Source organism: Sphaeramia orbicularis, chromosome 13 (assembly GCF_902148855.1).
Source record: "Sphaeramia orbicularis chromosome 13, fSphaOr1.1, whole genome shotgun sequence".
Classification (NCBI taxonomy): Eukaryota; Metazoa; Chordata; class Actinopteri; order Kurtiformes; family Apogonidae; genus Sphaeramia; species Sphaeramia orbicularis.
In genome coordinates this window covers 39,989,401-40,017,247 of record NC_043969.1, presented here as the reverse complement: position 1 = coordinate 40,017,247, position 27,847 = coordinate 39,989,401, and the positions used below count along the sequence as shown (strand labels likewise).

Sequence of the window (27,847 nt, the reverse complement as noted above, 5' to 3'; positions counted from 1 at the left end):
CCATTATTACCACAGTTGCATATGTAGTAAAGGGTTATTTTTTTGTAACGGTAGTTCACTTTCTCTTGTCTAAAGCTCCTGCACTTCCATGAAAGACGTCTTTTTCTTCGTAACTGTGACTTTAGCATCTGTATGATTCATAGCCTAGCATTGTTTTGGCATGAGTAGCCACACAAGTGGTTGTTGAAACCAGATTTTCACTGAACCCCCCCCCACCACCACCACCACCCTCAAAAAGCAGCACCTAACCTTTTGTCAGCCATTTTAGTGTTGGAGCAACAGCTGAGTTGGCCATTAATCCCCCCCGAGCCAAGCTAAAGGTTGACAGTTTGCTTTCAGTGCGAGGTGGCCCGGGGTTGGTGAATTAGTGACAGGACCAGGTACGTGCGCTGGGGCTCCTCCACAGCTATGGGAATTAGCTAATACTCCTGTTGTGCCAAAGAGATGAAGGCTCTCGCTTATGTCACTCTGACTCATTTACGCTTCAGGTGCCGTCCCTTCATCGCAGCGGCGTTCCCCAGGGAAGCTCACCGCCGCTCACAAAGGAAACATGTGTGAAATAGCATAGGGCCTGTTATCCTGTTTAATTAGTTTTAATCGAGGCTGCCTGCGCCTTGTATAGGGCAGGTTTTTCTGTTAGCAGTTGTTTGTCACGCTCTGACAGCAGGCAGAAAAGTTGAAAACAGAGTTGTAAGGTGGGGGGGGGGGGAGATGGCGGCTCGGATCGGTCTGGACTCTTTGAAGATTTGTAAGTCTTGAACGCACAAGGCTCCACAAGGCCCCTGAAAGCCAGATTTAAGAAAGAAGCTGGGTTAACTCATTAGATGCCATCATTGTATTGGAAAACTCTGGTAGTGTACATTTATACCTGTTCTTATTAGGGGTGTGTATTGGCAAGAATGAATGAATGAATGGTTTATTTTTGGTTTGTACAGTAATCACCACACATACAGTGGTGTGCAAAAATATTAGAACACTTGTCAAAATTTCAGATTGTACTGCTATTTTTATGTCTTCTTAATCTATTCTTGTATTTTAGTCTATCATTCTGCTTTTTTATTCCAATGTACGACACTGTTTTTAATTGTACAGCTGCTTTATGTCTTTACAGTTATATTTACGTTTACATTTAAACATTTGGCAGACGCTTTTTTCCAAAGCGACTTCGGGGGAAAACCAAGATTTAAAAAATAAAATAAAATACAAGAATAGTTTAAAGACATAAAGCAGCTGTACAATTAAAAACAGTGTCGTACATAGGGATGTAACGATTACCGGTATAACGATAAACCGCGGTAAAATTGCAGACGGTTAGTATTACCGTTTAAATTCTAATTATCGTGATAGCCGTGTTTGATTACCGCACTTTTAGGGGCGAAAACGCCTATGTAAAGATCTGCTTTTATGTCAAATATTTGAGTATAGTTTTAATTTAGTACAATTTTAATGTTATATACCTAATATTTGGAACCAAAATTCACTTTTAAAGGCTTTGAAAAGGTTCGTTAAGCATCTGTGTGTTATTTATGCAATAAGTTATATACATTCTTCAAATCAGATTTTATATATTTTTTGTGTTTTCTGGTCTTTTATGTTTTTATAGTAGTTAAAGTGAAAAAAATAATAGACAGATGATATAGATGAAGTTGTGCTGAAAAAAAAGATACCAAACATGGGTATAGTAAACATTTGTTTATATAATATATAAAGGCCAAATCAAAAGGACTGAAAAACGGAAAAAATAGGCTCAGACCAGAAAGGGTTAATATTTGAATGTTTCTGCAACAGAAGGTACATTGTGCCAATTATTATTATTATTTTTTTAAAATACATCTTGGTTAAATTATTTCAGTGTGTGTATTAGTACTTTTTGAACATTTTGAGCACAATTTCAACAATACCGTGATAATAATGATAACCGTGATAATTTTGCTCACAATAACTGTGATATGAAATTTTCATATCGTTACATTCCTAATCACAACACATACAGTGGTGTGCAAAAATATTAGAACACTTGTCAACAACTTGCCCCCTTGGCAACAATCTAAGAAAACTCTCAGGACACTCTCTGGAATGAGCTTCTGTGCATGTGGAATGACGTTGGGGTTGAAACGCTCAGAAAATACATCGACACAAGAAAGATGTGCTGCTGTGATTTTTTTCCAAGGGGGGCCACACTAAATATTACAGTAAAATGTAAAAAAAGGGAGGGGCGGTTGTGGCTCAGTTGGCAGAGCGGGTTGTCCTTTGAGTTGAAGGGTGAACGGTTCGAATCCTGGCTCTGACTGTCCACACGTAAAGTGCTTTGGGGACTATTAAGGTGTAGAAAATGCACTATATGAGTTCAGTCCGTTTCCTTTTTTTACCATGAGTATAACAATAACAAAAAAAAAAAAAAACAATTTCCAGAAACTTTGAAGTGTGGTGGAAAAGCAAAACATGTAGACTACCAGGAATTCTCTCTTTTTTTGTTTTTTTTTTGTAACTGAAATCTTTATTTCAATTTATGGACAATTATAACAATAACCAAATTTTTAAAAAAAAAACAAAAAAACAAAACAAGCCCCCCCACCCAAAAACCAAAAAAAAATTCAGGAACTTTGAGGTGTGGTGGAAAAGCAAAACAGAGATTACCAGGAATTCTTTTTTTTGGAACTTAAAACTTTATTGTGTTTTATGGACAATTATAACAATAACAAAAATAAATAAATAAATAAACATAAAAAACAAAATAAAAAATATTTCCAGGAACTTTGAGGTATGGTGGAAAGGCAAAACATAGAGATTACCAGGAATTCTTCCTTTTTTTTTGTAACTTCAATCTTTATAGAGTTTTATGGACAATTATAACAATAACCAAAAAAAAAAAAAAAACTATTTCCAGGAACTTTGAGGTGTGGTGGAAAAGCAAAACATGGAGATTACCAGGAATTCTTTCCTTTTTTTGGAATTTAAATCTTAATTGAGTTTTATGGACAATTATAACAATGACCAAAAAAAAAAACCCAAAACAAAACAAAAAAAAAAACTATTTCCAGGAACTTTGAGGTGTGGTGGAAAAGCAAAACACACAGATTACCAGGAATTCTTTCATCCAGGTAAATAAATTCCTGGAAATAAAAGTTCCAGGGAGTCTAGTAGAAAAAGGGGCCAGAGTTATGTAAATACTCCACATAAAATTCAGCCTCGTTTTCAGACTTCTGCAGAGAAACTAGTTCCTGTGCTGCAGAAATCCGCCTGTTGCTGATATGTAGGTCTCCAATCATAAGCCAGCTGCTTTGATAATGGAGGCTAATTTGAGCTTTGAGGAGAAAAAGCAGCAGAGCGCCTTTAACTGAGGGGTTGTTGCCGGCTGGCTTTCCCCTGCATGAGGCCCAGCGAAGGCTCGGCCCCATTCTGCTCCCGCTCCAGACAGACTTGAATCTGTGCCAGGCCTCTTTATTCTGTGGTCCAACTCTTAATCTGTTCCAGACCTTTTCAGTCAAAGAACTCCAATGTGAGAGGGGAAGGAGGAGGAGGAGGGGGAGGAGGGAGGGGGGTTGAAGGGAGAGGCGAGGTAAAGGCGAGGGAAAGGGGGGGGGGGGGGGACGCAGGAACAGAGAGAAAATGCCGACGGGATAAGCATGCATCCTCTTTAAGATCCAATGAAGTGGTGAGCAGCGAACAAGCCATGAGGGCACTGTAGCGGAGTTCAAAAGGTGGCCGGCCCCCGTGGAAATGTTGTTTTGGTTCATACTAGTCTGGAGAAACAGCGAGGAAAAACATACCAGGAGGTTACACGGGCATAAAAAACATCTTCAGGAAGTTAAGTTCTTGGCTTTGAATTGAGACATAAAGACATTTGTTTTGCTTCACATTATGAAATAGTGTATGAAGAGTAGGGGTGTAAGAAAATATCGGTTCTGCAATATATCGTGATATTTCATTTCACAATATTGTATTGATATTAAAAAATACTGTATCGATATTTTTAGATATTTATTCAAATGAAGATATGGAGGAGGTTAATTTTTTTGTCTTTTGGTTTTCTTTATTTTTATCTTATTTATTATAATTTAACACTGTTTTATTAAATCATGATTATTTGAAGCATCCCAAAAGCACTTTTTACCGTCTGAGAGGCAGATGTTAGTTCCCTTGTTGGGACTGAACTAAACTAATGTTCTGATGTTAGTTCTGAACTAATAGAATATGAACATTTGAGCAGGATCTTAAACTGGAATGTCTGTAAAACATAATTTAAGTTTTAACACAGGAACATTTTGTGATATAGCATTAGATCCTGCTGTGATCAAATAAAAATGTGTTTAGTATGTATGCGTATTTCTAGGAAAAAAATCTTTAAAATATATATGAAGAAATGAATGTAAAATGAATAAATGATAATACAAATAATAAAAATCTTAAAAATCTTTAAAAACTGTTAAAAAAAAAAAACAATTGAAAATTGCCTTTTTTTACAGTATCGTGATATATCGTGATATATCACGATATATCGTATCGTGACTCTAGTATTATGATTTGTATTGCATCGCCAGATTCTTGCTGATACGCAAGCCCTACTGAAGAGTAGGGGTATAAGAAAATATCGGTTCTGCAATATAACTTGATATTTCATTTCACAATACTGTATCAATATTAAAAAGTACTGTATCGATATTTTTAGGTATTTATTCAAATCCAGATAGAGCGGAGGTTAATTTTAGGGTTTTTTTTGTCTTTCTTTTTTGTTTATATTTTATTTCTTATTATTTAACACTGTTTTATTAAATAATATTAGTTCCTTTGTTGGGATTGCACAAAAATAATGTTCTGATGTTAGTTCTGAACTAATAGAATATGAACATTTGAGCAGGATCTTAAACTGGAATGTCTGTAAAACATAATTTAAGTTTTAACACAGATGCATTTTATGATATAGCATTAGATCCTGTTGTGATCAAATAAAAATGTGTTTAGTATGTATGCGTATTTCTAGGAAAAAAATCTTTAAAATATATATGAATAAATGAATGTAAAATGAGTAAATGATAATACAAATAATAAAAATCTTAAAAATCTTTAAAAAATGTAAAAAAAAAACCAAACAAAACAATTGAAAATTGCCTTTTTAACAGTATCGTGATATATCATGATATATTGTATCGTGACTCTAGTATTATGATTTGTATTGCATCGCCAGATTCTTGCTGATATGCAGCCCTACTGAAGAGTAGGGGTATAAGAAAATATCGGTTTTGCAATATAACTCGATATTTCATTTCACAATACTGTATCAATATTAAAAAGTACTGTATCGATATTTTTAGGTATTTATTCAAATCCAGATAGAGCGGAGGTTAATTTTAGGTTGGTTTTTTTTTGTTTTTCTTTTTTGTTTATATTTTATTTCTTATTATTTAACACTGTTTTATTAAGTAATATTAGTTCCTTTGTTGGGATTGCACAAAAATAATGTTATTATGTTAGTTGTGAACTAATAGAATATGAACATTTCAGCAGGATCTTAAACTGGAATGTCTGTAAAACATAATTTAAGTTTTAACACAGATGCATTTTATGATATAGCATTAGATCCTGTCCTGATCCAAGGTTATTATCATTAAGGAAGACTAACGAAATGATGAAAACTAGAATTGTAAAAACATTTTCGTTAACTGAAATAAATAAAAACTATAATTAAAAGAGAAAAAACCATAACTAACTGAAACTGTATTGTGTGTTTACAAAACTAACTAAAACATATAAAAATTATGGATAAAATTCCCTTAGTTTGCATTTTTGTCAACGACGGATTGATATGAAAGCGATTTATTTTGCTCTAGCAATTTTGGCTAGTAGCACCATACGACGCTTCACAGTTCGTCACTTCTCCTCACTTGTCGTTTAGTCGTCTTCTCATCCCCACTCTACCTGGAAACATGGAGACTAAAGTTGTAAGACAGCAAAGTCCTGTACGGGATTTATTTGAATACGAACGCGAGGAAGATAAAAGATACGACAAAACTGAAATTAAAACTAAACTAAAACTTAGCATTTAGAAAAAAAATGAAGACGAATAAAAACTAGCAAACCTGCTCTAAAAGCGAATTAAAACTAACTGAATTAGAGAAAAAAAAGTCAAAACTAAATAAAACTAAACTATTGTTCTGATCAAATAAAAATGTATTTAGAATTTGTGCATATTTCTGGTGTAATTCAAGTCTTCAAGGAAATAATCATAAAAAAAAAGAAACAAACAAAAAATTGCCTTTTAAACAGTATCATGATATATCGTGATGTATCGTGTCGTAATCCTAGTATTGTGATTTGTATCGTATCGCCAGATTCTTGCCAATACACACTCCTAATGAAGTCTGAAACTGTTGTTGTTTATTCTTTATTTGGGCCTTAGCTTCGTCTGAATAGTTTAATAAAATGACTTTAACTTGTGTTTTGTTAAGTTAATTCCCAACATAACTATCCTACATTAGCTAGGTTTCTATTTTTAGCAAATGTGTCAAATGTCACTAAAATAAAACATGTAGATGGAACTGGTTGTGTTATCTAGTATCATCAGTCGTTGGCAGTATTGGTTAGTATTTTAAACATGGTTTAAATAAACAGTAGAAGAAGTAGAACCTGAAATAAAACCAGCTGTTTCTTCTGGAAGCAGGTGATCAGTCATAAATTAAATGTTTGCTATGTTAGAACTTCAAATAAAGGCTTAATTTGCTCTGTAATGTTAGCTTGTTAGTTTGTGTTGGAGGCTTTAATTCAGGTGTTAGCTTAAGGATTTTTGGTGGAAAAAAACAACCAAATCTTCTAGATGGAAGTGACTGTACACGCTGTTATAAGGTTGTTAGCTTAGAAGCAGAGTTAGCCTCGGTTTAATACTCGTTATACTGGTTTTATATGAATGAAGCCTCTGCTGTTGGCTAATCCATTGTTTTGTGTTACATTGAAATTGTTCCCACTAGAAACAAATGGTCCAAGGCTTAATGGGTTAAACTGACAAACATATTGTTAGCCTCATATAGCAGAAATGGCTAAGTCATACTTTGGCTAAATATATTATTCAGATTTGACCTAAGTCACTGTTATTTGTTATGCAATTGTTGCGTCTTTTTTTTTTTTTGCTAACTTTCTCACATTTCCAGTCGTACTTATTATGTTTGCAGAAAAATGTTCTTCTTTGCTAAAAACCATAAAATTCATGCTATTAGGCTAATGATTTGTGTAAATGATAATTCAAAGGGGATCTAAAAAAAAAGTTCCTAAATAACATCTCATGGAACTTAGCCTATGTATAAAAGCAGTTTTTGCAAAATTAAGAACTTTTTTTTCTAACACTGTACTTCAAAATGTTAATATGTTGATATAAACACAGATGTTGGTATTTCTCGATACTTATTCCTTTTTTTTTGTGCATGTTGACACAGACTGTGTTCAGACTTCACCAGATAAAACATTTCAATCACATCCAGCATGACCCTCGGTTTTTCTTATTCAACTGTGAACACAACACGTTCCCAATGGCCCTTTTTTTTGCTAACTTTCTCACATATCCAGTTGAACTTAATGTGTTTGCTGAAAAATGTTCTTCTTTGCTAAAAACCTTAAATTTTAACTTAAACAATCATGCTATTGCTTGCAATACATGAGAGTTAATAACATTCTTGTGGTTCAAATACGTTGTATACATGAAATCACCTGGTATTACAAAAATGTCGTCACTAATGACGTGTAAATGAAAAAAAATAAAAGTTTCTAAATAACATCTCTTGAAATTTAGCCTATATATAAAAGCAGTTTTCGCTAAATTAACAGCTTTTTTTTTTCGAATGCCGTACTTCAAAATGTTAATATGTTGATATAAACACAGATGTTGGTATTTCTCGATACTTATTCCTTTTTTTCATGCATGTTGACACATGACTGTGACTGTGTTCAGACTTTACCAGATAAAACACTTCGATCATATCCAGAATGACCCTTGGTTTTTCTTATTTAACTGCAAACACAACACGTTTACAGTGGACCTTTTTTTTTTTTAGCTAACTTTCTCACATATCCAGTTGTACTTACTATGTTTACAGAAAAATGTTCTTCTTTGCTAAAAACCTTAAAATTTAACTTAAGCGATCATGCTATTGCTTGCCATGTATGAGAATTAACAACATTCTTGTGGTTTAAACACATTCTATACATGAAATCACCTGGTATTACAAAAATTTCGCCATTAATGATATGTGTAAATGAAAAAAAAAGTTCCTAAATAACATCTCATGGAACTTAGCTTATGTATAAAAACAGCTTTCGCAAAATTAAGAACTTTTTTTTCTAACGCCGTACTTCAAAATGTTAATATGTTGATATAAACTCAGATGTTGGTATTTCTCGATACTTATTCCTTCCTTATTATTTTCGTGCATGTTGACAGACTGTGTTCAGACTTTACCAGATAAAACACTTCGATCAGATCCAGCATGACCCTCGCTTTTTCTTATTTAACTGCGAACACAGCACGTTCCCAGTGGACCTTTTTTTTTTGCTGCTTTTTTCGCTGTGGCTCAGTTGGTAGAGCGGGTCGTCCTTTGACCGAAGGGTCGGCGGTTCGAACCCTGGCTCCGACTGTCCATACGTCGAAGTGTCCTTGGGCAAGACACTAAACCCTAAATTGCTCCCAGTAGAGCCTGGCAGCGCCTTGCATGGCAGCAGCCGTCTACTGGTGTATGAATGTGTATGTGAATGGGTGAATGTGAGGAATTGTAAAGCGCTTCGGGCACCATTAAGGTGTATAAAATGCGCTATATAAGTTCAGTCCATTTACCATTTTACTTACTATGTTTACAGAAAAATGTTCTTCTTTGCTAAAAACCTCAAAAAATTTAACTTAAGCGATCATGCTATTGCTTGCCATATATAAGAATTAACAACATTCTTGTGGTTTAAACACATTCTATACATGAAATCACCTGGTATTACAAAAATTTTGTCATTAATGATTTGTGTAAATGTAAAAAAAAGTTCCTAAATAACATGTCATGGAACTTAGCTTATGTATAAAAACAGCTTTCGCAAAATTAAGAACTTTTTTTTCTAACGCCGTACTTCAAAATGTTAATATGTTGATATACACTCAGATGTTGGTATTTCTCGATACTTATTCCTTTTTTTCGTGCATGTTGACACAGACTGTGTTCAGACTTTACCATCACATCCAGAATGACCCTCGCTTTTTCTTATTTAACTGCGAACACAGCACGTTCCCAATAGCCCTTTTTAAAAAAAAATTTTCTAGTTAACTTTCTCACATATCCAGTTGTAAATACTATGTTTACAGAAAAAGGTTCTTCTTGCTAAAAACCTCAAAAAATTTAACTTAAGCGATCATGTTATTGCTTGCCATATATGAGAATTAACAACATTCTTGTGGTTTAAACACATTCTATACATGAAATCACCTGGTATTACAAAAATTTTGTCATTAATGATATGTGTAAATGGAAAAAAAAGTTCCTAAATAACATCTCATGGAACTTAGCCTATGTATAAAAACAGTTTTCGCAAAATTAAAAACTTTTTTTCTAATACCATACTTCAAGATTTTAATATGTTGATATAAACTCAGATGTTGGTATTTCTCGATACTTATTCCTTTTTTTTTGTGCATATTAACACAGACTGTGTTCAGACTTTACCATCACATCCAGAATGACCCTCGCTTTTTCTTATTTAACTGAACACAGCACGTTCCCAATAGCCCTTTTTAAAAAAATTTTTCTTGTTAACTTTCTCACATATCCAGTTGTAAATACTATGTTTACAGAAAAAGGTTCTTCTTGCTAAAAACCTTAAAATTTAACTTAAGCGATCGTGCTATTGCTTGCCATATATGAGAATTAACAACATTCTTGTGGTTTAAACACATTCTATACATGAAATCACCTGGTATTACAAAAATTTTGTCATTAATGATATGTGTAAATGAAAAAAAAAGTTCCTAAATAACATCTCATGGAACTTAGCTTATGTATAAAAACAGCTTTCGCAAAATTAAGAACTTTTTTTTTCTAACGCCGTACTTCAAAATGTTAATATGTTGATATAAACTCAGATGTTGGTATTTCTCGATACTTATTCCTTTTTTCGTGCATGTTGACACAGACTGTGTTCAGACTTTACCATCACATCCAGAATGACCCTCGCTTTTTCTTATTTAACTGCGAACACAGCACGTTCCCAATAGCCCTTTTTTTTTTTCTTCTTCAATCGACAAGAGCCAAATATTGACCAACCCTTCAAAGGTGCCGTGTCCTGGTCACGTCGAGTTTCCCACCGTTGACACGCCCTCGGCTCTACCTTCCCCAGGTGATGTTGCGGTGTAATATGGCTGCCGGCGCGATGGCCTGATAAGGGGCTTGTGTTGTGTTGTGCAGGCTGGTTGTGTTGCAGGGGTGCGTGAAGAAGACAAAAGGCAGACAGCATTAAGTTGTCTCTTATCTGCTCGGCCCACCAGCTATCACCGCCCGTATGCGCCGCTGACTCCAACCACACACACCTCGGCCTCCTTCCAGCGCTATCGCTATCTGGCCCTGAACTGAACCTGTCCTTCACCCACAATCCCCTGCTTCGATAGGCTCATTGTTTGTGGTCTGCGAGGGAGTGTTGGACTCCACTGAAACTCAGCTGGAACTTTTCATAGTTTCATTTTGTATTCCTATCAGACGTAACACTGCAACTCAAAATAATCAGGAAACATGATGAAACGGCGAGTGTTCCCAGATCTAAACAATACACCCAGTGACTGTAATCAGTGTTGATTTCATTCCCACGCTGTGAAATGTAAGGATGATGATGTAGTACATTATAAAATAAGTCACTCCATCACTGTGGTTAAACCTTTTTTTTTTTTTTTTTTTTCAGTACAGGAGAACAGGTTGATGTTTTATGGCAGTGTTTTTCAACCTTGGGGTCAGGATCCCACGTCACCTGAAATTTCTAGTAATTGATAAAAATGAAAAAAAATATGGTTAGTTGAGAGAGACAATCACAATATATACGACATGACAAACTGTGAAGCTGAAATTGAAGCACTGTGGTTCTGTTTATCTTTCAAATGTTCATTGTGGTCAGTTTCAGATGCTGCAGCTCTTTCATAATTCATAGTTTGAGTTTTTGTTTGTTCAGTATTAATTGTCAGCCTTGTAAATGCAAGCTGGACTGACTGTACATATCCTGACCAAGGAAAATAAAATTCTCACTTTGTGCAGTAATCTACACTTTGCTTTTCTGCCTCTGTCCATAATAATGTACATTATATAGACTAAATGTTGACTAAAAGTAACGTTTATTTGCAGCATAGTATAGCAAACTATTACATGATCAAAAACAAATTAATTTCAGCAAAAAAAAAAGTTTCTGTTTTGAATGTCTGGGGTCGCCAGAAATTTGTGATGTTAAAATGGGGTCACGAGTCAAAAAAGGTTGGAAACCACTGTTTTATGGGCTTGTGTTATGGTCTGTTTCTCTGTGCCACTGTTTTCACTGGAAAAAATCCAAATCTTACCAAGTGTATTTTTCTCATTTCTAGTCCAAATATCTCATCACACTTAAAACTAGAAGCACTCGGAGAGCGCAGACCTCCGCCAAGGCTGATCAGTGGGCCCCCCCGTGGGCCAAGGAGGTTATGTTTTTGCCAGGGTTTGTTTGTCTGTCTGTTTGTCTGTCCGTTAGTGTGCAACATAACTCAAAAAGTTATGGACAGATTTTGATGAAATTTTCAGGGTTTGTTGGAAATGGGCCCCCCCCACCCCCGATCACCACCAAAATTTAATCATTTCTTCCTTATCCCATTTCCAACAAACCCTGAAAATTTCATCAAAATCTGTCCATAACTTTTTGAGTTATGTTGCACACTAACGGACAGACAAACAGACAAACAAACAAACAAACAAACAAACCCTGGCAAAAACATAACCTCCTTGGCGGAGGTAATAAAACATAATCACCTGAAGAGTAACTTTTCAGTGAGATATAAGAACTTTTTTAGACAATAGATCTTGAAAATCTTATTTCAAGAAATCATACCAAGATAATTTTCACTTGTTCCATTGGCAGATTTTTTTTTTTTTGCTTGAATTAAACAAAAAAAATCTTAACTTAAGCTTGAATCATGCTTACATGTACACGAAATGTGCGCGTGTTACCGCTTGATCGGACCCAAAAGTCTTAATAAAGTATGGAAAAAAGTTTATCTCATAGTTGATAGATAAGATAAGAAATACATGAGGAAAGCATATAAAAAAAAAAAAAAAAACGTAATATGATTTTGCTAATTGGTCAGTACTGGAATGATTCTAGTGAAACTTTTGCGATTTTCAGGTTTTGAAAACTGTCAGTAAAGCATAATTTACTGCAAATTATACATTCATTCATTTCTATATTTATTAAAATTACCTTTTCTACTACACACAACAGGTACAATCTCAACCAAAAAAGTAGACGAGCAAGTATAAAAGTACATAAAGTCAAGGTCTTGGGGGAAAAAAATTGTAGTTTTGAAAAAGTCTGGAATTTTTATTTGGATAAAGAGCAAACACCCTGAATATAAGACATGAATGTACATGATTCTGCAGCAAAAAGATAAATGTATTAATGTAAACGTGTTATGCCAAGTATAAGAGTAACTATCCTCCCTTAACAGCGATAAATTCATAAATCTGGTCTTTTATTATGGAACAAAATGAACTCATCATTTGTGAACGCTGACTTATTTGGACACTGTAACACTTTTGTTGCAAAAGAATAGACTGTATTTATTCAGTGGTGTTCAAGAATGACTATTGTTGTGGTTGTACACTACCTACACTATGGAGCAGAGAAGTTATTTAGAATAAGCCATTATTTAGTGCTTTATTATGAGTCATTGTGCTGCTAATAACCAGTGTGGGAATGGTTATACACTACAAACAAAAAGTTAAGGATATTTCTTTTTTTTTGTCTTTTTTTGTCATTTTTGCTATTTGTAAATAACCTATGTCTGGCCATTTAAAAAAAATGTGTTTCAATTCACACACAAGAATGTAAAAAGCGCTGTGCAAGAATCCCAACTGAAAAAAATAGCCCAAAAATTTTAAACTATCCTTAACTTTTTGTTTGTAGTATACTTGAAATGTAATAGGCTGTAAAGTTCTAGTATTTTAAGTACTTTGACCAAGTAATGAGGCTATTTATATTTAGTTTTTTTGACAAGTTTTAACCCCGTAAAACCTGAACCATTAAATCATTGACAGAAAATTCCAGTTCTTTGAAACCGGAGCCTTTATTGGTCCTTCTGAACAACCAAAAAAATGTTTTTTCAAATATTAATTTCCATGTATGAGTTTCAATATTGTATCATATTTGATACATCGGGTCTCAATGCTCAAACATTATTATTTTTGAACAAACAAGAACATAATATAACACAAACATGTCTAACAAATTGATAATAATAAGGTAATTCCTTTTCAGAATTGCCAAAGTTCTTCGTCCTTCTTTAATGACAGTCTTGTGTCACTGTAAAAGCCTCTGGTGAATGAATTCCTCCCCCCTGGTGGATCATCTGTGTATTGCATGTATCTAATTGTATACATCAGGTTTTTTAAGACAGAATGTATCACACTGATCATGTAGAGGGCTTCAAAACTCATGTGTCAAATATGATACGTTTGGTGTTATAGGGTTAAACAGTTGTTAACTTGGATGTTTAGGATGAAAACTCCATAAATTATTGACTTTACAGCACATGTTTCAGCCCTTTTTGGAAAATAATGTTCAGTTTCGTGTCCAATAACATCTTGGTCGACTCCTACATTTGCATATAAGCTCTGAGATGCAATCCTGTAATCACCAATATTATGTTAAGTGACAGTAATTTAGATATGTATTTTATAATATGATAATAATCTTAATTTTTTAAAGCCCTCTTCAACATGCTTTATGAAGAAACTGATAAAATACAAAACGAGAAAACAGCACAGGGTGAGAAAAAATAAGGTAAACAACCAGCTTGGATAAAACCTGAATATGCTTTCCAGTAAAATTACCCGTCGAGAAGAGGCTTAAAAACTCAGACGGCCTGATTTCCTCGAGCAGGTCGTTCCAGAGATTTGGGCCCAAAACGTCAAAGGCTTCATCAGGTTTAGTTTTGAACCTGGACGCTGGTGCAGATGAAAAACCACTGCCCGAGGATGAGAGATCACATACAGAAAGAGCTAAAGTAATAAAAAAAAATGGTAAAATCAATCATATAACAAATGGTAGCCAATGTAGAGACACTAAAACAGGTTTAATCTGCTCATATTTATTCATCCTGGTGAAAAGTTGTGCAGTTGAACTCTGTAAAGTTAGCAGACATTGCAAAACTTTTTGCTTATGATGAGTCCTACCTCACATTTACTGTAATTTAATGCTATTTGATGAAACTAGTTACTCCCCAACGCCATTACTAGTCTGACTGGGAAATATATTGAGCTTTTGTTTTATGAAAAATCATTGCGAAACTGAGTTTACTCCTCTGGGGACATTTCTTGCTTCATCATCATCACTTTTTAAAATAATTGCATAATTTTTTTCAGGTTTTTCAGGAAACATACAAAAACGTAACCAGAAATTGAGTATTTGATGATTTTAGGCAAAAAAAGGTCATTTTTGTCCAATTATTTTAGGAAGGTGATGTTGTGCAACCTGTTAATTTGATGTAATATATTAACAGCGAAAGTGTTTCTGCAGACATTTATGCTTTGTAATAAGTTTGACGTGTTTTAATGAAGAAATGGTATTTTTTGTTCATGTTTTGGTAGTTAAAATTAAAAATCCTAGATAACTGAAAAAAAAGCTAGATTTTATTTTTTTGTCATATGGACAACTCTAGCTACAACATTGAATAGAATAGAATAGAATAGAATAGAATAGAATAGAATAGAATAGAATAGAATAGATCTTTATTTTCACTGTCATAGGAAAAATTAACATTTGTTTTGCAGCAAAAATTATTAGTTAAAAAAAAATCACACAAAATACTGAAAAATGTTCGTAGCTACAAGATAAAACATTAAATATATATATATTACTAAAGTACCACAAAAACTACTAACTACTACTAACTCTATACTACAGATAAGAAATACGTACAGCAATAAGGATATACAGTCATGGAAAAAATTGTTAGACCATCAAAAGTCATCAATAAACAATAGTTATGTAATCAAGTACTAACTCCTGTGTGTATCATGTGACTAAAACAGACAGAAAAGAAAACATGGAATGCCTAAAAGCACTGTTTTTGTCAGTACAATACCATAGATATTGATGTAAGAACTGAAGTGATTTTGGTTATTATCAAGAAAACATGAAAAATGGTCTGAAATTAAACTACTATGAGCTATTTTTGTTGTTATCATTATATTTGTCCAAACAAATGTACCTTTAGTTGTACCAGGCATTAACCCTTTCATACATAGTGGTCACTAGCTATTCTCCAGCTGCTCTCTTGTATAGTCATGGATTTTGTTGTTTTAGTTCCATATCAGCCAACACAGTGGACACTCGTGCATCATCCCATACACTGCAATTCATACCATTACTGTAACTTTGCTGTTCTTCATAAACTTGATCTGCACTAACATGTTTGAGTGTAAATCAATTGTTATTTGTTAGACGAGAAGGTTGTTTTTTTTTGCATATTATCTCCATGAAGTGAGTAATTGCTGGCATTAGAATATGTTAAAATGTGAGAAGACATCAGATTAGCAGCATTAAAAATGTTTTTATTTCATTGTTTTCATATCACTTTCTGATATTGGGTTTTAAACACGTTTCTTTACTTCAAAAATCAAATGCATGGATATTGATGTAACTCCATAGAAAAAAAAAAACTCGGATCACATTGTTTTTTTCATGCATAAGGAGGAATAAAAACACTGAAGAAAAAAATCTTGGCTAAGGTTCTCACAATTCATGCATGAAAGGATTAATGATCTGATATGTAAGATTTTGTGTGAGGTCATGAAGTTTATGTTGAAGTCTGTATTGTGCTGGGAGTCGGTCATTTGCTGAAATTAATCAATTAAAACAGCAACGAGAGCAGAAGCACATATAAGAATTTTTGTGGAAAATTTGACCTGTGACCGCTACATAAGATGAAACTGTTGAGAGAATTTTTAACTTTTGACATGTTGTGTGAAAGAAAAAAAAAAGCAAATTTGGCATATTTCCGCTAGTGTTGAGTGTATGTTAAACTAGTGTATGTTAAAATGTGAAAAGACATCAGATTATGTGCATAAAAAATTTTGTTTCATTTCATAGTTTTCACACAGTATATCAATAAATAAGTTTCTTTGCTTCAAAAATTAAATGCATGGCTTCCAGCTGAGTGGACATTTTTGCAACTCCATGAAAAATAGGTTCATAAAATAATTTCAATCACGTTTTTTTTTTATGCCTAGAGGAATAAAAACACTCAGGAAAAAAAAAATTCTTGATTAAGGCTCTTATAATTCATGCATGAAAGGGTTAAAATGAACAAGAAATTGAAGAAAACTGCAACTGTTTACAGGCAATATTGGATATATTTAAGGTAAGATTCAGGGGAAAAAAAAGGTGCATGGGTTGTGGGTATTACACTGAGGTGGGGTAAATATTGCACTGTTAGACCTGGGGGGGGGTGATGGTTGTTCAGTCAGTGGAGGGGGGGTGTCTCATTAAAACATATTCACCATTTACTTTGTGTATGAATGATCCAGTTAATTGTAAATGCAGCGAAAACTACAGGGTGGGGAAGCAAAATTTACAATGAACATTTAGTTGTTTTTTCTCAGCAGGCACTACGTCAATTGTTTTGAAACCAAACATATATTGATGTCATAATCATACCTAACACTATTATCCATACCTTTTCAGAAACTTTTGCCCATATGAGTAATCAGGAAAGTAAACGTCAAAGAGTGTGTGATTTGCTGAATGCACTCGTCACACCAAAGGAGATTTCAAAAATAGTTGGAGTGTCCATAAAGACTGTTTATAATGTAAAGAAGAGAATGACTATGAGCAAAACTATTACGAGAAAGTCTGGAAGTGGAGGAAGCAACAAAAAACGTACGTAAAGCTCTCAAATCCAAAATCCTAAAGGATCCAAACAAATCCATGAGAAAAATGGCAACTGAACTTGAGGTAGACAACAAGAGCGTTAGAAATGCAGTAAAATATGATTTGAAGTTAAAATCTTACACAAGAACACCAAAACACTTGTGGACAACAGCAACAAATCCAACTTTAGCAATTTTTGGGAATCATGTTTATGGCCGCCTTCTAGCCCAGATCTAAACCCTCTGGATTCTGCTGTTTGGGGCGTTTTAGAACATGCTACCAACAGAACATCACACAGCAATGTCGACTTTCTTAAAGATACTATTAAAGAAGAATGAGAGAAGTTGTCACCCGAATATTTGAGGAACACTTGCGCAAGTTTCAGGAAGCGTGTGAAGGCAGTTATTGAGAAAGAAGGAGGACACATAGAATAAAAACATTTTCTATTATGTCCATTTTCTTGTGGCAAATAAATTCTCATGACTTTCAATAAACTAATTGGTCATACACTCTTTCAATCCCTGCCTCAAAATATTGTCAATTTTGCTTCCCCACCCTGTAAGACACAAACAGACACGTCCCATAAATGTTTTCCTTGGTCTGTTCACTTTCTAATCCCTGTTTGTCAGAGATGGGACGCAGCCTGTGTTTAGCGCCTCTTTGCTAATGGGTCTATGGTGTTGGAGATCTGGAGCCACAAAAGGCCTCGGTATCAACCACAGATAAGAAGCACAGAGTAGTAACACACCCTCCCACAGCTCCACTGGCTTCATGTGTGTGTGGGAGGGAGTGAGGAGGCGTCTCCGTGGACGGGTCGGGTCGGGTCGGGGTGGGGATGGGGTGATGGGAGTCGGGGCAGGGCGGGGCCTCCGCAGCTTCCCATGGAGAGCCCTGAGCCGCGGTTCATTCAGCTCCTGTGATAGTGTAAACAGACAGTGATTGAATGGTGATGAGAAAGGTGCCGGGGCTGCAGACAGAAGCAGACCCGCATGAAAATGGTCCCCCCCCTGTCACAAGGCTTTGTTTTGGTTGCTGCTTGAAGCGCATAAGCAAACAAGGCTCCTCATTGGTTCCATTACTGTTACACCCCTCACGGCATTGCTTCTCTTTCTTTACTACAGTGATAAAATGTGCGACCTACTTTGCATGCATAGATTGCAGAGCTGCTTCATACTCATGTTTATTAGATCCACCCCTGCTGGAGTTAAAAAAAAAAAAAAAAAAAAAAAGACAAGAATGAAGTTTTCACTGGTGAACAGCTGTGTTTTGTAATATGCGCTTGTCCTGATACTGTAAACATGCAGCCAGTGCCTATAGTAACCAGTGTTGTGCAAGTTACTTCCAAACTGTAGTACGGTACAGATTACTTGTTACTGTTGTTTAAAAGTAATTCCTTACTTTACGATATCACTGTCTCAGAATTGTAACGCATTACATGACTCCTGTATTACTTTTTTTTCCCTCCAAATATTTTTTATTGAACAAAAATAGGACACTTCCAATCACAGAATTACCATTTACTTTCCTTTTTTTCTAAGTGTAAACATACATGCATGTATTTACACACAATCCGTGTATCATTCATTCATTTGTTTTTCAATTTAAAACCAAAAATCGAAAAACAAAAAAAACGACTAATTTTTTTGTTTTTCATTTTCAAAACCAGAATGAAAAACTGATAGCGGTTTGTTTTTCCATTTCCCGATTTTGTGCTCAAATGAAAAATGGGGAAAAAAAATGGAAAAATTTTTTTGCTATTTTCAATATAGTTAAGTTGTCTGACCCGGAAGTAGTCGTTACTAGGGAAAAAAATAAACAAACGGAATCTTGGCCGGACTGGAGGAATATTTTGCTATAATTAGCAGCTGTTTGATACGTATTGCATTCACACAAAAAATTTAATTCGGCTCCGTTTTTCTGAATCAGAGCCGTATTTAAATTTTTTCAGAAAACAGTATCTCATTAATTTGGAAAATTCCGTACTCATGTTTATTAGATCCACCCCTGCTGGAGTCAAAAAAAGAAAAAAAAAGAATGAAGTTTTCACTGGCGAACAGCTGTGTTTTGTAATATGCGCTTGTCCTGATACTGTAAACATGCAGCCAGTGCCTATAGTAACCAGTGTTGTGCAAGTTACTTCCAAACTGTAGTACAGTACAGATTACTTGTTACTGTTGTTTAAAAGTAATTCCTTACTTTACGATATTACTGTCTCAGAATTGTAACGCATTACATGACTCCTGTATTACTTTTTTTTTCCCTCCGAATATTTTTTATTGAACAAAAATAGGACACTTCCAATCACAGAATTACCATTTACTTTCCTTTTTTTCTAAGTGTAAACATACATGCATGTATTTACACACAATCCGTGTATCATTCATTCATTTGTTTTTCAATTTAAAACCAAAAATCGAAAAACAAAAAAAATGACTAATTTTTTTGTTTTTCATTTTCAAAACCAGAATGAAAAACTGATAGCAGTTTGTTTTTCCATTTCCCGATTTTGTGCTCAAATGAAAAATGGGGGGAAAAAAATGGAAAAAATTTTTGCTATTTTCAATATAGTTAAGTTGTCTGACCCGGAAGTAGTCGTTACTAGGGAAAAAAATAAACAAACGGAATCTTGGCCGGACTGGAGGAATATTTTGCTATAATTAGCAGCTGTTTGATACGTACGGAAGCGTATTGCATTCACACAAAAAATTAATTCGGCTCTGTTTTTCTGAATCAGAGCCGAATTTAAATTTTTGTAGAAAACAGTATCTCGTTAATTTGAAAAATTCCGTTTGTTCATTTTTTCCCTAGTAACGGCTACTTCCGGGTCAGACAACTTAACTACATTGAAAATAGCAAATCGAATGAAACGGTCGTTATCTGGTTTTTTCGTTTTTCGCATCTTATCAGTGTTTCGAGTGATTGATTATTTCGAAAATCAACCTTTAAAACCAGTACGAGAAAAATCAGTATAAAAAAGAAAACATATTCGAAAAGGAGTGGGCTAAAGTTCAACGTAGTCGCGGAAAAAAATTATTAGACCATCAAAAGTCACCAAAAACAATGGTTATGCAAGCCAGTCCTAACTCTTGTGTGTATCATGTGACTAAAACAGACAGAAAAGAAAACATGGAATGCCTAAAAGCACTGTTTTTGTCAGTACAATGCCATAGATATTGATGTAAGAACTGAAGTGATTTTGGTTATTATCAAGAAAACATGGAAAATGGATAGATATCAGCTCTGAAATTAAACTATTATGAGCTGTTTTTGTTGTTTTCATTATATTTATCCAAACAAATGTACCTTTAGTTACACCAGGCATTAAAATGACCAAGAAACTGAAGAAAACAAGGGGTGGTCTGATCATTTTTTTCTGCGACTAAATATACTCCCGCCCCCTTACCCTATTTTTTTACTGAACATAAATTCCCATGTCAGCTCCCATAAGGCAGATTAGCAAATCTTATACATGTCAAAATAATTCTGACTAAGCCTGGGCAAAACACAAGAATGCTATAGTCTATATATAAAAAATAAACTGTCCATTTCATAATAGTATTACGAATCGAAAGTGAACTCTTACTGAATTACACATCAATATTAAACTCATAAACTCAATTCTCTGTATGTTCTGTGCATCTTGTAAATTTACAATAAAATAAACCTTTGAATTTTAGAAAAACAACGTCCAAATTGACCAAATCCACTGTGTTTCTATTTAAAATAAGTTGCGCAACATGCTCATATTGCATTCATTAAACTGGCTCAAGTGGACCCATCAGGCCAGGATAAGGAGGCAGTCAGTCTACCGGGATAATCTGCGATTTGTTTTGAAGGAAACAAAAAACGCACAATGAAAGGATAAGTCATGACTGATGCAATGTACAAAACTAACAAAGCCTGTCTTAGTCAGGGAGTGGGAGGGGATCAGGTCTTACAGGAATAGTGGCTGTGTGAGACGCTCGGAAGAAAAAGTGTGTCAGGACTTCCTTTCCACACAACCTGCTGCACTGGATCCGACTCCCTTTACCTTTTGTAGACCAGTCGCGCAAGTTGTCGGTCTTGTTATACCGCGTATGTGGGTTTCTGCAGGTCCCAACGTAAAAAAACAGATCATTTTAATATACAGGCTTAAATAGAGCTTCAACAAGTAGGAAAATATAATTGGATTATCAGGTTAATACTGCTGAAATGTGCATGTGTAAGGGCAAAAATGTATTGATCATTCTTGTTTTGAGCCATAATCTAAACCACAGGGGTCAAACATAGGGTCTGTGGGCCAACACCAGCTCAGATATTTTTAGCACAAGTATTTATTATACATCACAGCAATACATAGAACAAATGAGTTCATACAGAGTAGGATAAGAGAAAGTTAGATTTTTTTTCATAAATGTGCGTGTTCCCTTGACCTTTGGGGCCGGCCTTTCGTACAGACCTGCCTTTTAATCAGCTGATGGTGTTAATTTGTGTAAATACAGTGTATGAACCACGACTGTCACTACTATTACCCCTTTAATATGAGTAGTTTTATTTCTAAGGACTAAAGTAGGATTACTTTGTTTTGTTGCATATTTGAAATAAACTGAAACTAAGTGACATGCAACAAAGGCCACGTTCAGACTGTGAGCAAATGTGGCCCAAATCCAAATTTTTTTGCCCATATACACTACCAATCAAAAGTTTGGACTCACCTTCTCATTTAAATGGCATGAGAAGGACTGCAGATAGCCAACAAGTGCTCAGCATCACTGGGAACTCCTTCAAAACTTTTGGAGAACATTTCAGGTGACTACCTCATGAAGCTCATCGAGAGAATGCCAAGAATGTGCAAAGCAGTAATAAAAGCAAAATGTGGCTGTTTTGAAGAATCTAAAATATAAAACATGCTTTGAGTTGTTACGCTTTTTTTAACTACATAATTCCATATGAGTTCATTCATAGTTTTGATGCCTTCAATGAGAATCTACGATGTAAACAGTCATGAAAATAAAGAAAAACCAGGTGAGTCCAAACTTTTGACTGGTAGTGTATGACCTGTATCCAATCTGTTAAAGACAGTTCAAACAGTAAAAATCAGATTTTTGTCAAATCTGACCCAGGCCACTTTCATATGTGGTCTAAAACCCAATACGTATCTGATATTTTGCAATGTGACTTCAGTCTGAACAGCCGGGTCGCATTTAGGACAAACAGGTACGGTGTCGGCCATACTCATCCCCCAACAATGGAGCTTGTTTTATTATAACAGGGTTCCTGTGCGGTCTTAAAAGTCTTGAATTTAAAAACATCTGCATTTAATACCTTAAAAAAATCTTTAAAAGGTATTAAATTTGATTTGGTAGGTCTTCAGCTACGTTGTTACAAACTTGTTGACTGTATTGTGTTTAAATGTTTCTGTTAAATGTCCAAACTGCAAAGAAAGTAATGTTAGTCTGCTCGGTTCCACCCGTTCCAACCCAATAATTCATTCATTTTCTGAACCCGCTTTATCCTCACTAGGGTCACGGGGGTCTCTTGGAGCCTATCCCAGCTACATAGGGGCGAAGGCGGGGTACACCCTGGACAAGTCGCCAGTTCATCACAGGGCTGAACATTTAGAGACAAACAATCACTCTCACATTCACACCTATGGGCAATTTAGATTAACCAATTAACCTATTAGTGCATGTCTGAAGCCGGAGTACCCGGAGAGAACCCACGCAGACACGGGGAGAACTTGCAAACTCCACACAGAAAGGTCCCACCCCCCGTCGACCGGTGTTGGAATCGAACCCAGGACCTTCTTGCTGTGAGGCACGAGTGCTAACCACTGCACCACCATGTCACCCTCCAACCCAATAATTTATATTTAAATTAGGAACCAATTATCGCTAACTTTACAGCCCATGGTAAGAAATGATTACAGAACATTCAGCCCAACACACGTGTACCTGTTAGTCACGCACACGTCACTTGAGAAGGCTGACTTTGGGAATGTTTTTTGAAACGAGCGAGAAATTCTGTTCCAAGTCGTCTTAAGGGTCAAAACACAGTAATGTCCCGTCAGAGAACGAACCTTAATTGATTGCCATTCCAACATTTATTTCAATATAAAGTAGCTCCTTATTTTGGATAATCCCTTATGGTCCAACTAAAGCAAAAATGAATTCAAAATTAAAAATGTGAGTCATTTAGCGACACTAATCTGTCAAATTGTCTCTAAAATGTCCCGTCAGAGATTTCGAATACCATGTTTTGACCCTTAAAAAGGTCTTGAAAAGTCTTAAATTTAACTTGAAGAAACGCTGACACTGCAGACTGGGAACATTGGGCTGCCATGTCAGGTGCACAGGGAGAACAATGGGAGTTTAGTGACTTGCTTAAGGGCACATCAGCCGGGGAATAAACCTCAGAAACTTGGGGCGGCCATGGCTCAGTTGGTAGAGCGGGTCGTCCAATAACCGAAGGGTTGGCGGTTCGAATCCCGCTCTGTCCTAGTCAGTCCGTTGTGTCCTTGGGCAAGACACTCCAGTGCCACCCACACTGGTGTATGAATGTTTGGTGGTGGTCGGAGGGGCTGTAGGCGCAAAATGGCAGCCATGCTACTGTCAGTCTGTCCCAGGGCAGCTTTGGCTACAGATGTAGTTTACCACCACCAGAGGGAGAATGTGAGAGCAAATGAATAATGGGTCAATAATGTAAAGCGCTTTGGGTGCTTTGGTATTATTATTAACCTTTCAGTCCCAAGCCGGTTCTCCAACCTTCTCTAATTAATCTAATACAAACTGTGCTTTAACTCATCCATCCATACTGTGTGAAACTCTTTCACTAAAGTCAAAGTCCCAGTACAGAAGTGTAAACCTAGTCCTAACTGTGTGGTCAGAATCTGTCGGTGCACATGCAGCTCACATGTCAAGACAAAACACTTTCTTCTGGAACTTAATAAGTTCAAATTATTTCCTGTTAACTTCACTTTCATCCAATATGAGTAAGTGCAAGTTCAATGAGACCTGGCTTAAGAGCAGAACATTTGGTGCCTGGTTGAAACTTGTTGAAAATGACGACTCTGATACCTGCTGCACCTTGTTCAAGAACAGATAAATTAAGTTAATTTTAAGTAATTCCTGGACTTGAATTTCTCCTCTGATCTAATTTTCCTGGTTTTTTGGTGTGGATGTGAAATGGCTCTTAACCCATAAATACCCAGTGCTATTTTTATGTCAGTTCCCACATGAATTTTTCTCTCTATTTCACCTTTCTTAAACCAGAAAGACCCAAACATCCACCGTCGACCAAAAACATCTACTGATATAAACTGCTGAACACCTGTTGATCCATTAATCCTATCAATACATGTAAAAAACTGGTGTAAAATACAGTTTGTCATCTTTTCATGGTTATCAGATTGGACCCATTTGGACGTTCAGAGGCTCCGCAGTTACCATGGAAACACCGTCATCTTCTACAACATTGATTCACCAGTAAAACCCATGGTGTTGGATCAATGACAGTGGATGGAGACACTTAGTTTATGTTCAGTTAATGATAGATTTGTCTGAAAAAGTCACTTTTTTTTTTTTTTTTTTTTGCAGTTTTTCTGTCTTGATGCAATAACATTTGATTTTTGATTTGACTCTCAGATTTTATGAACATCTACAGTATCACTAAATGACACATAGGAAAATACATGATTTTCACTGGAAGAGATGCAAAATTCAGAGTATAATATTATAATAAATGGTGATAAATCACTTAGGAAAGGTTAAATAGAGAGAAAAATTCAATTGAGAACCATTTATTATAACATTATCCTCTATATTTGGCTTTTTTAAAAATTGTAAATCATGTATTTTCCTACATTTAATTTCCTATATTTAATTTAGATGGTCATGAAAACTCAGTTAAATTAAAGGTTATCATATCCAAACAATGAAAACTGAAGAAAAAGTGAGTTTTTCAGCAAAATCTATCATTAACTGAACATAAACCCAGTATCTCCATCTATCGTCATTGATCCATGGGTTTTACTGGTGAATCCATGCTGCAGAAGATGCCGGTGCTTCCATATCTGATGACCATGAAAAGATGACAAACTGTATTATTTACATGTATTGATAGGATTAGTGGATCATCAGGTGTTAAACAGTTTATATCAGTATTACTTTTGGTCATTGGTGGAGGTTTGAGTCTTTATGGGTTAAATTGTTTCCATAATGGTCCTTAAATGTCATAAAAAGTCTCACATTTGGCTGAAATCTGAAGAGTTTGAGCCATATTTGTCAGTTTTGTTTTGTTTTTTTTTTTTATGTGTGACTGAGGTATTTGGGTCATTTCTCAGCATTCTATTTTTTTTTTTTTTTTTTTTTTTTTTTTTTTTCAGCCCTTAACCAGCAGAGGATTACCCAGAGTGCTCCAGTGAAGCAGGGAGGACAGCTCTCCTCCAACACCCACAGTGGAGTCAACCAGATGCGACTGCAGCAGATCGAGAAGGAAAGGATAAGACTGAAGCAACAGGAGCTGCTTCGGCAGAGACCCCAGGTGAGGAGACCACCACCCCCTGCCCCCGGACCCTTCATTATTAACTCTGGACCTTTTGGACTTTTCCTCCATGTTTATAAAACCTGTCCAATACTCGTCCTTTTGTGACTCATAGTGGTGAATCTCAGTCCTCTTTGATGGGGCTTTATTGTTACGCCGCCCTGCAATGAAGTCCCGTGAGTCATCCGTGGTAATTTTATCACTTCCTAAGCGCGATGCGTCACAGCGCCGCCCACACGTGGGTGGTGTGGCCGGGGTTCAGTCGTTTACTCAGGGCCGTGTCATAACAGCAGAAAGAGAGCTTTATGGTTATGAATGAGGGCACCGGTGACTTTGTTTACTGTACCATTCACACGGGCTGTTTAAGGTTCACAGAGTGGGAAGTGACACAAGCGAGGACATGCACCGACATTCACACTGACAGACCGCCGGTGCATGACAGCAACACCAGGGACAAACCTGCTTTTCTATTAGTAACGTGGTTCCCAAACTTTTTTGGCTCGTCACAGTTTAACATTACAAATTTCTGGCAACCCCAGACTTTTTTTGCTAAAATGAAATTGTAATAGTTTGCTATACTATGTCGCAAATAAACGTTCATTTATATAACGTATATAATGCACCTTTTTGGTGTCTTCTTCTCAGTTTCTGTTGGAGATGTATTAGCGGGGCCAGGTGGACGACGAAATCTTTCTATTCTCTGTTCGATCCAGTTTTCTCTTCTTTTTTTCTTTATTACAGAGTGGGGAAGCAAAATTTACAATGAACATTTAGTTGTTTTTTCTCAGCAGGCACTACGTCAATTATTTTGAAACCAAACATATACTGATGTCATAATCATACCTAACACTATTATCCATACCTTTTCAGAAACTTTTGCCCATATGAGTAATCAGGAAAGCAAACGTCAAAGAGTGTGTGATTTGCGGAATGCACTCGTCACACCAAAGGAGATTTCAAAAATAGTTGGAGTGTCCATAAAGACTGTTTATAATGGAAAGAAGAGAATGACTATGAGCAAAACTATTAGGAGAAAGTCTGGAAGATACTATTAAAGAAGAATGGGAGAAGTTGTCACCCGAATATTTGAGGAACACTTGTGCAAGTTTCAGGAAGCGTGTGAAGGCAGTTATTGAGAAAGAAGGAGGACACATAGAATAAAAACATTTTCTATTATGTCAATTTTCTTGTGGCAAATAAATTCTCATGACTTTGAATAAACTAATTGGTCATACACTGTCTTTCAATCCCTGCCTCAAAATATTGTAAATTTTGCTTCCCCACCCTGTAGTGATAGTTAAAATGACATTGTGGAGAGAAAAACAACACATAAACAAAAGGAAAATCAAACAAATAAAAAAAACCAAAAACAACAACAACAGAGTAATGACAAGCAACAACAATGACAACATCATATTATGATGAAAAAGATAATAAATGTAAAGAGCAACTAAACAATACAGATTAGGGGCGATAGGGAAAAGAGGGAGAGGGGAATGAAAGTGAAAAAGAGAGAGGGGGGAGTGAGGGGGTAAATAATAATTATTGTAATAATGATAATGATAAGAACAACACAAAAATATATAATAATAATAATACCAGTTGTCTAATTTGCTAGTATTATTGTGGCAGCAGTAGCAGCAGAGGTAGCCACAATACAACAACGAGTTAAATAATGTAATATTTATAATAATCTATTTTTATCAGTTACTATCAGTTTGAATTTATATTAATTAATTTAAATTAAAAGGGCTATGGGGGTCCGGTTTTCTGACTGCGACATATGCGGTCACATGATCGGGTCAATCCACATATGCCCTCTCAGATATTATATCCTGCATTTTATTTGAACTTGATTTTTATTAAGAAAAGTGTGTGGTGTTGTAATTATAATAAAATATATATTGCAGTATTAAAAATGTTTTTTTATTAGTAATTTTTTTTTTTTTTAATCAATTACTAGAAATTCCAGGTGGGTCATGACCCCACAGTTGAAAAACACTATGTTAGTATTAACAGTTTACATTGGTTTCTGACTCTTTAGCGCTTGAACACTTCTTCGTATAAACACGTTATTTAAATCAGTGGTTCTCAACTGGTCTGGCTTCAGAACCACCTGTCACGCCTGAATGACAAGCTGCGACTTAAAATGATAAAAGTTAAGCTTCTCAAATGTATTTAATGAAAACATGGTGTGTTTTGTATCTGAGAT

The 27,847-nt window shown here is 35.5% G+C and overlaps 1 protein-coding gene across 1 annotated transcript in view; it reads left to right on the top strand.

Moving 5' to 3' along the window:
• The window catches only part of yap1 (Yes1 associated transcriptional regulator), an 81,757-nt gene that overhangs the window by 36,494 nt on the left and 17,416 nt on the right, over nucleotides 1-27,847 (top strand). The window contains exon 5 of the mRNA XM_030153007.1: nucleotides 25,478-25,635. Coding sequence (XP_030008867.1) covers nucleotides 25,478-25,635 — 158 coding nt within the window. The remainder of the gene's footprint in view (nucleotides 1-25,477; nucleotides 25,636-27,847) is intronic.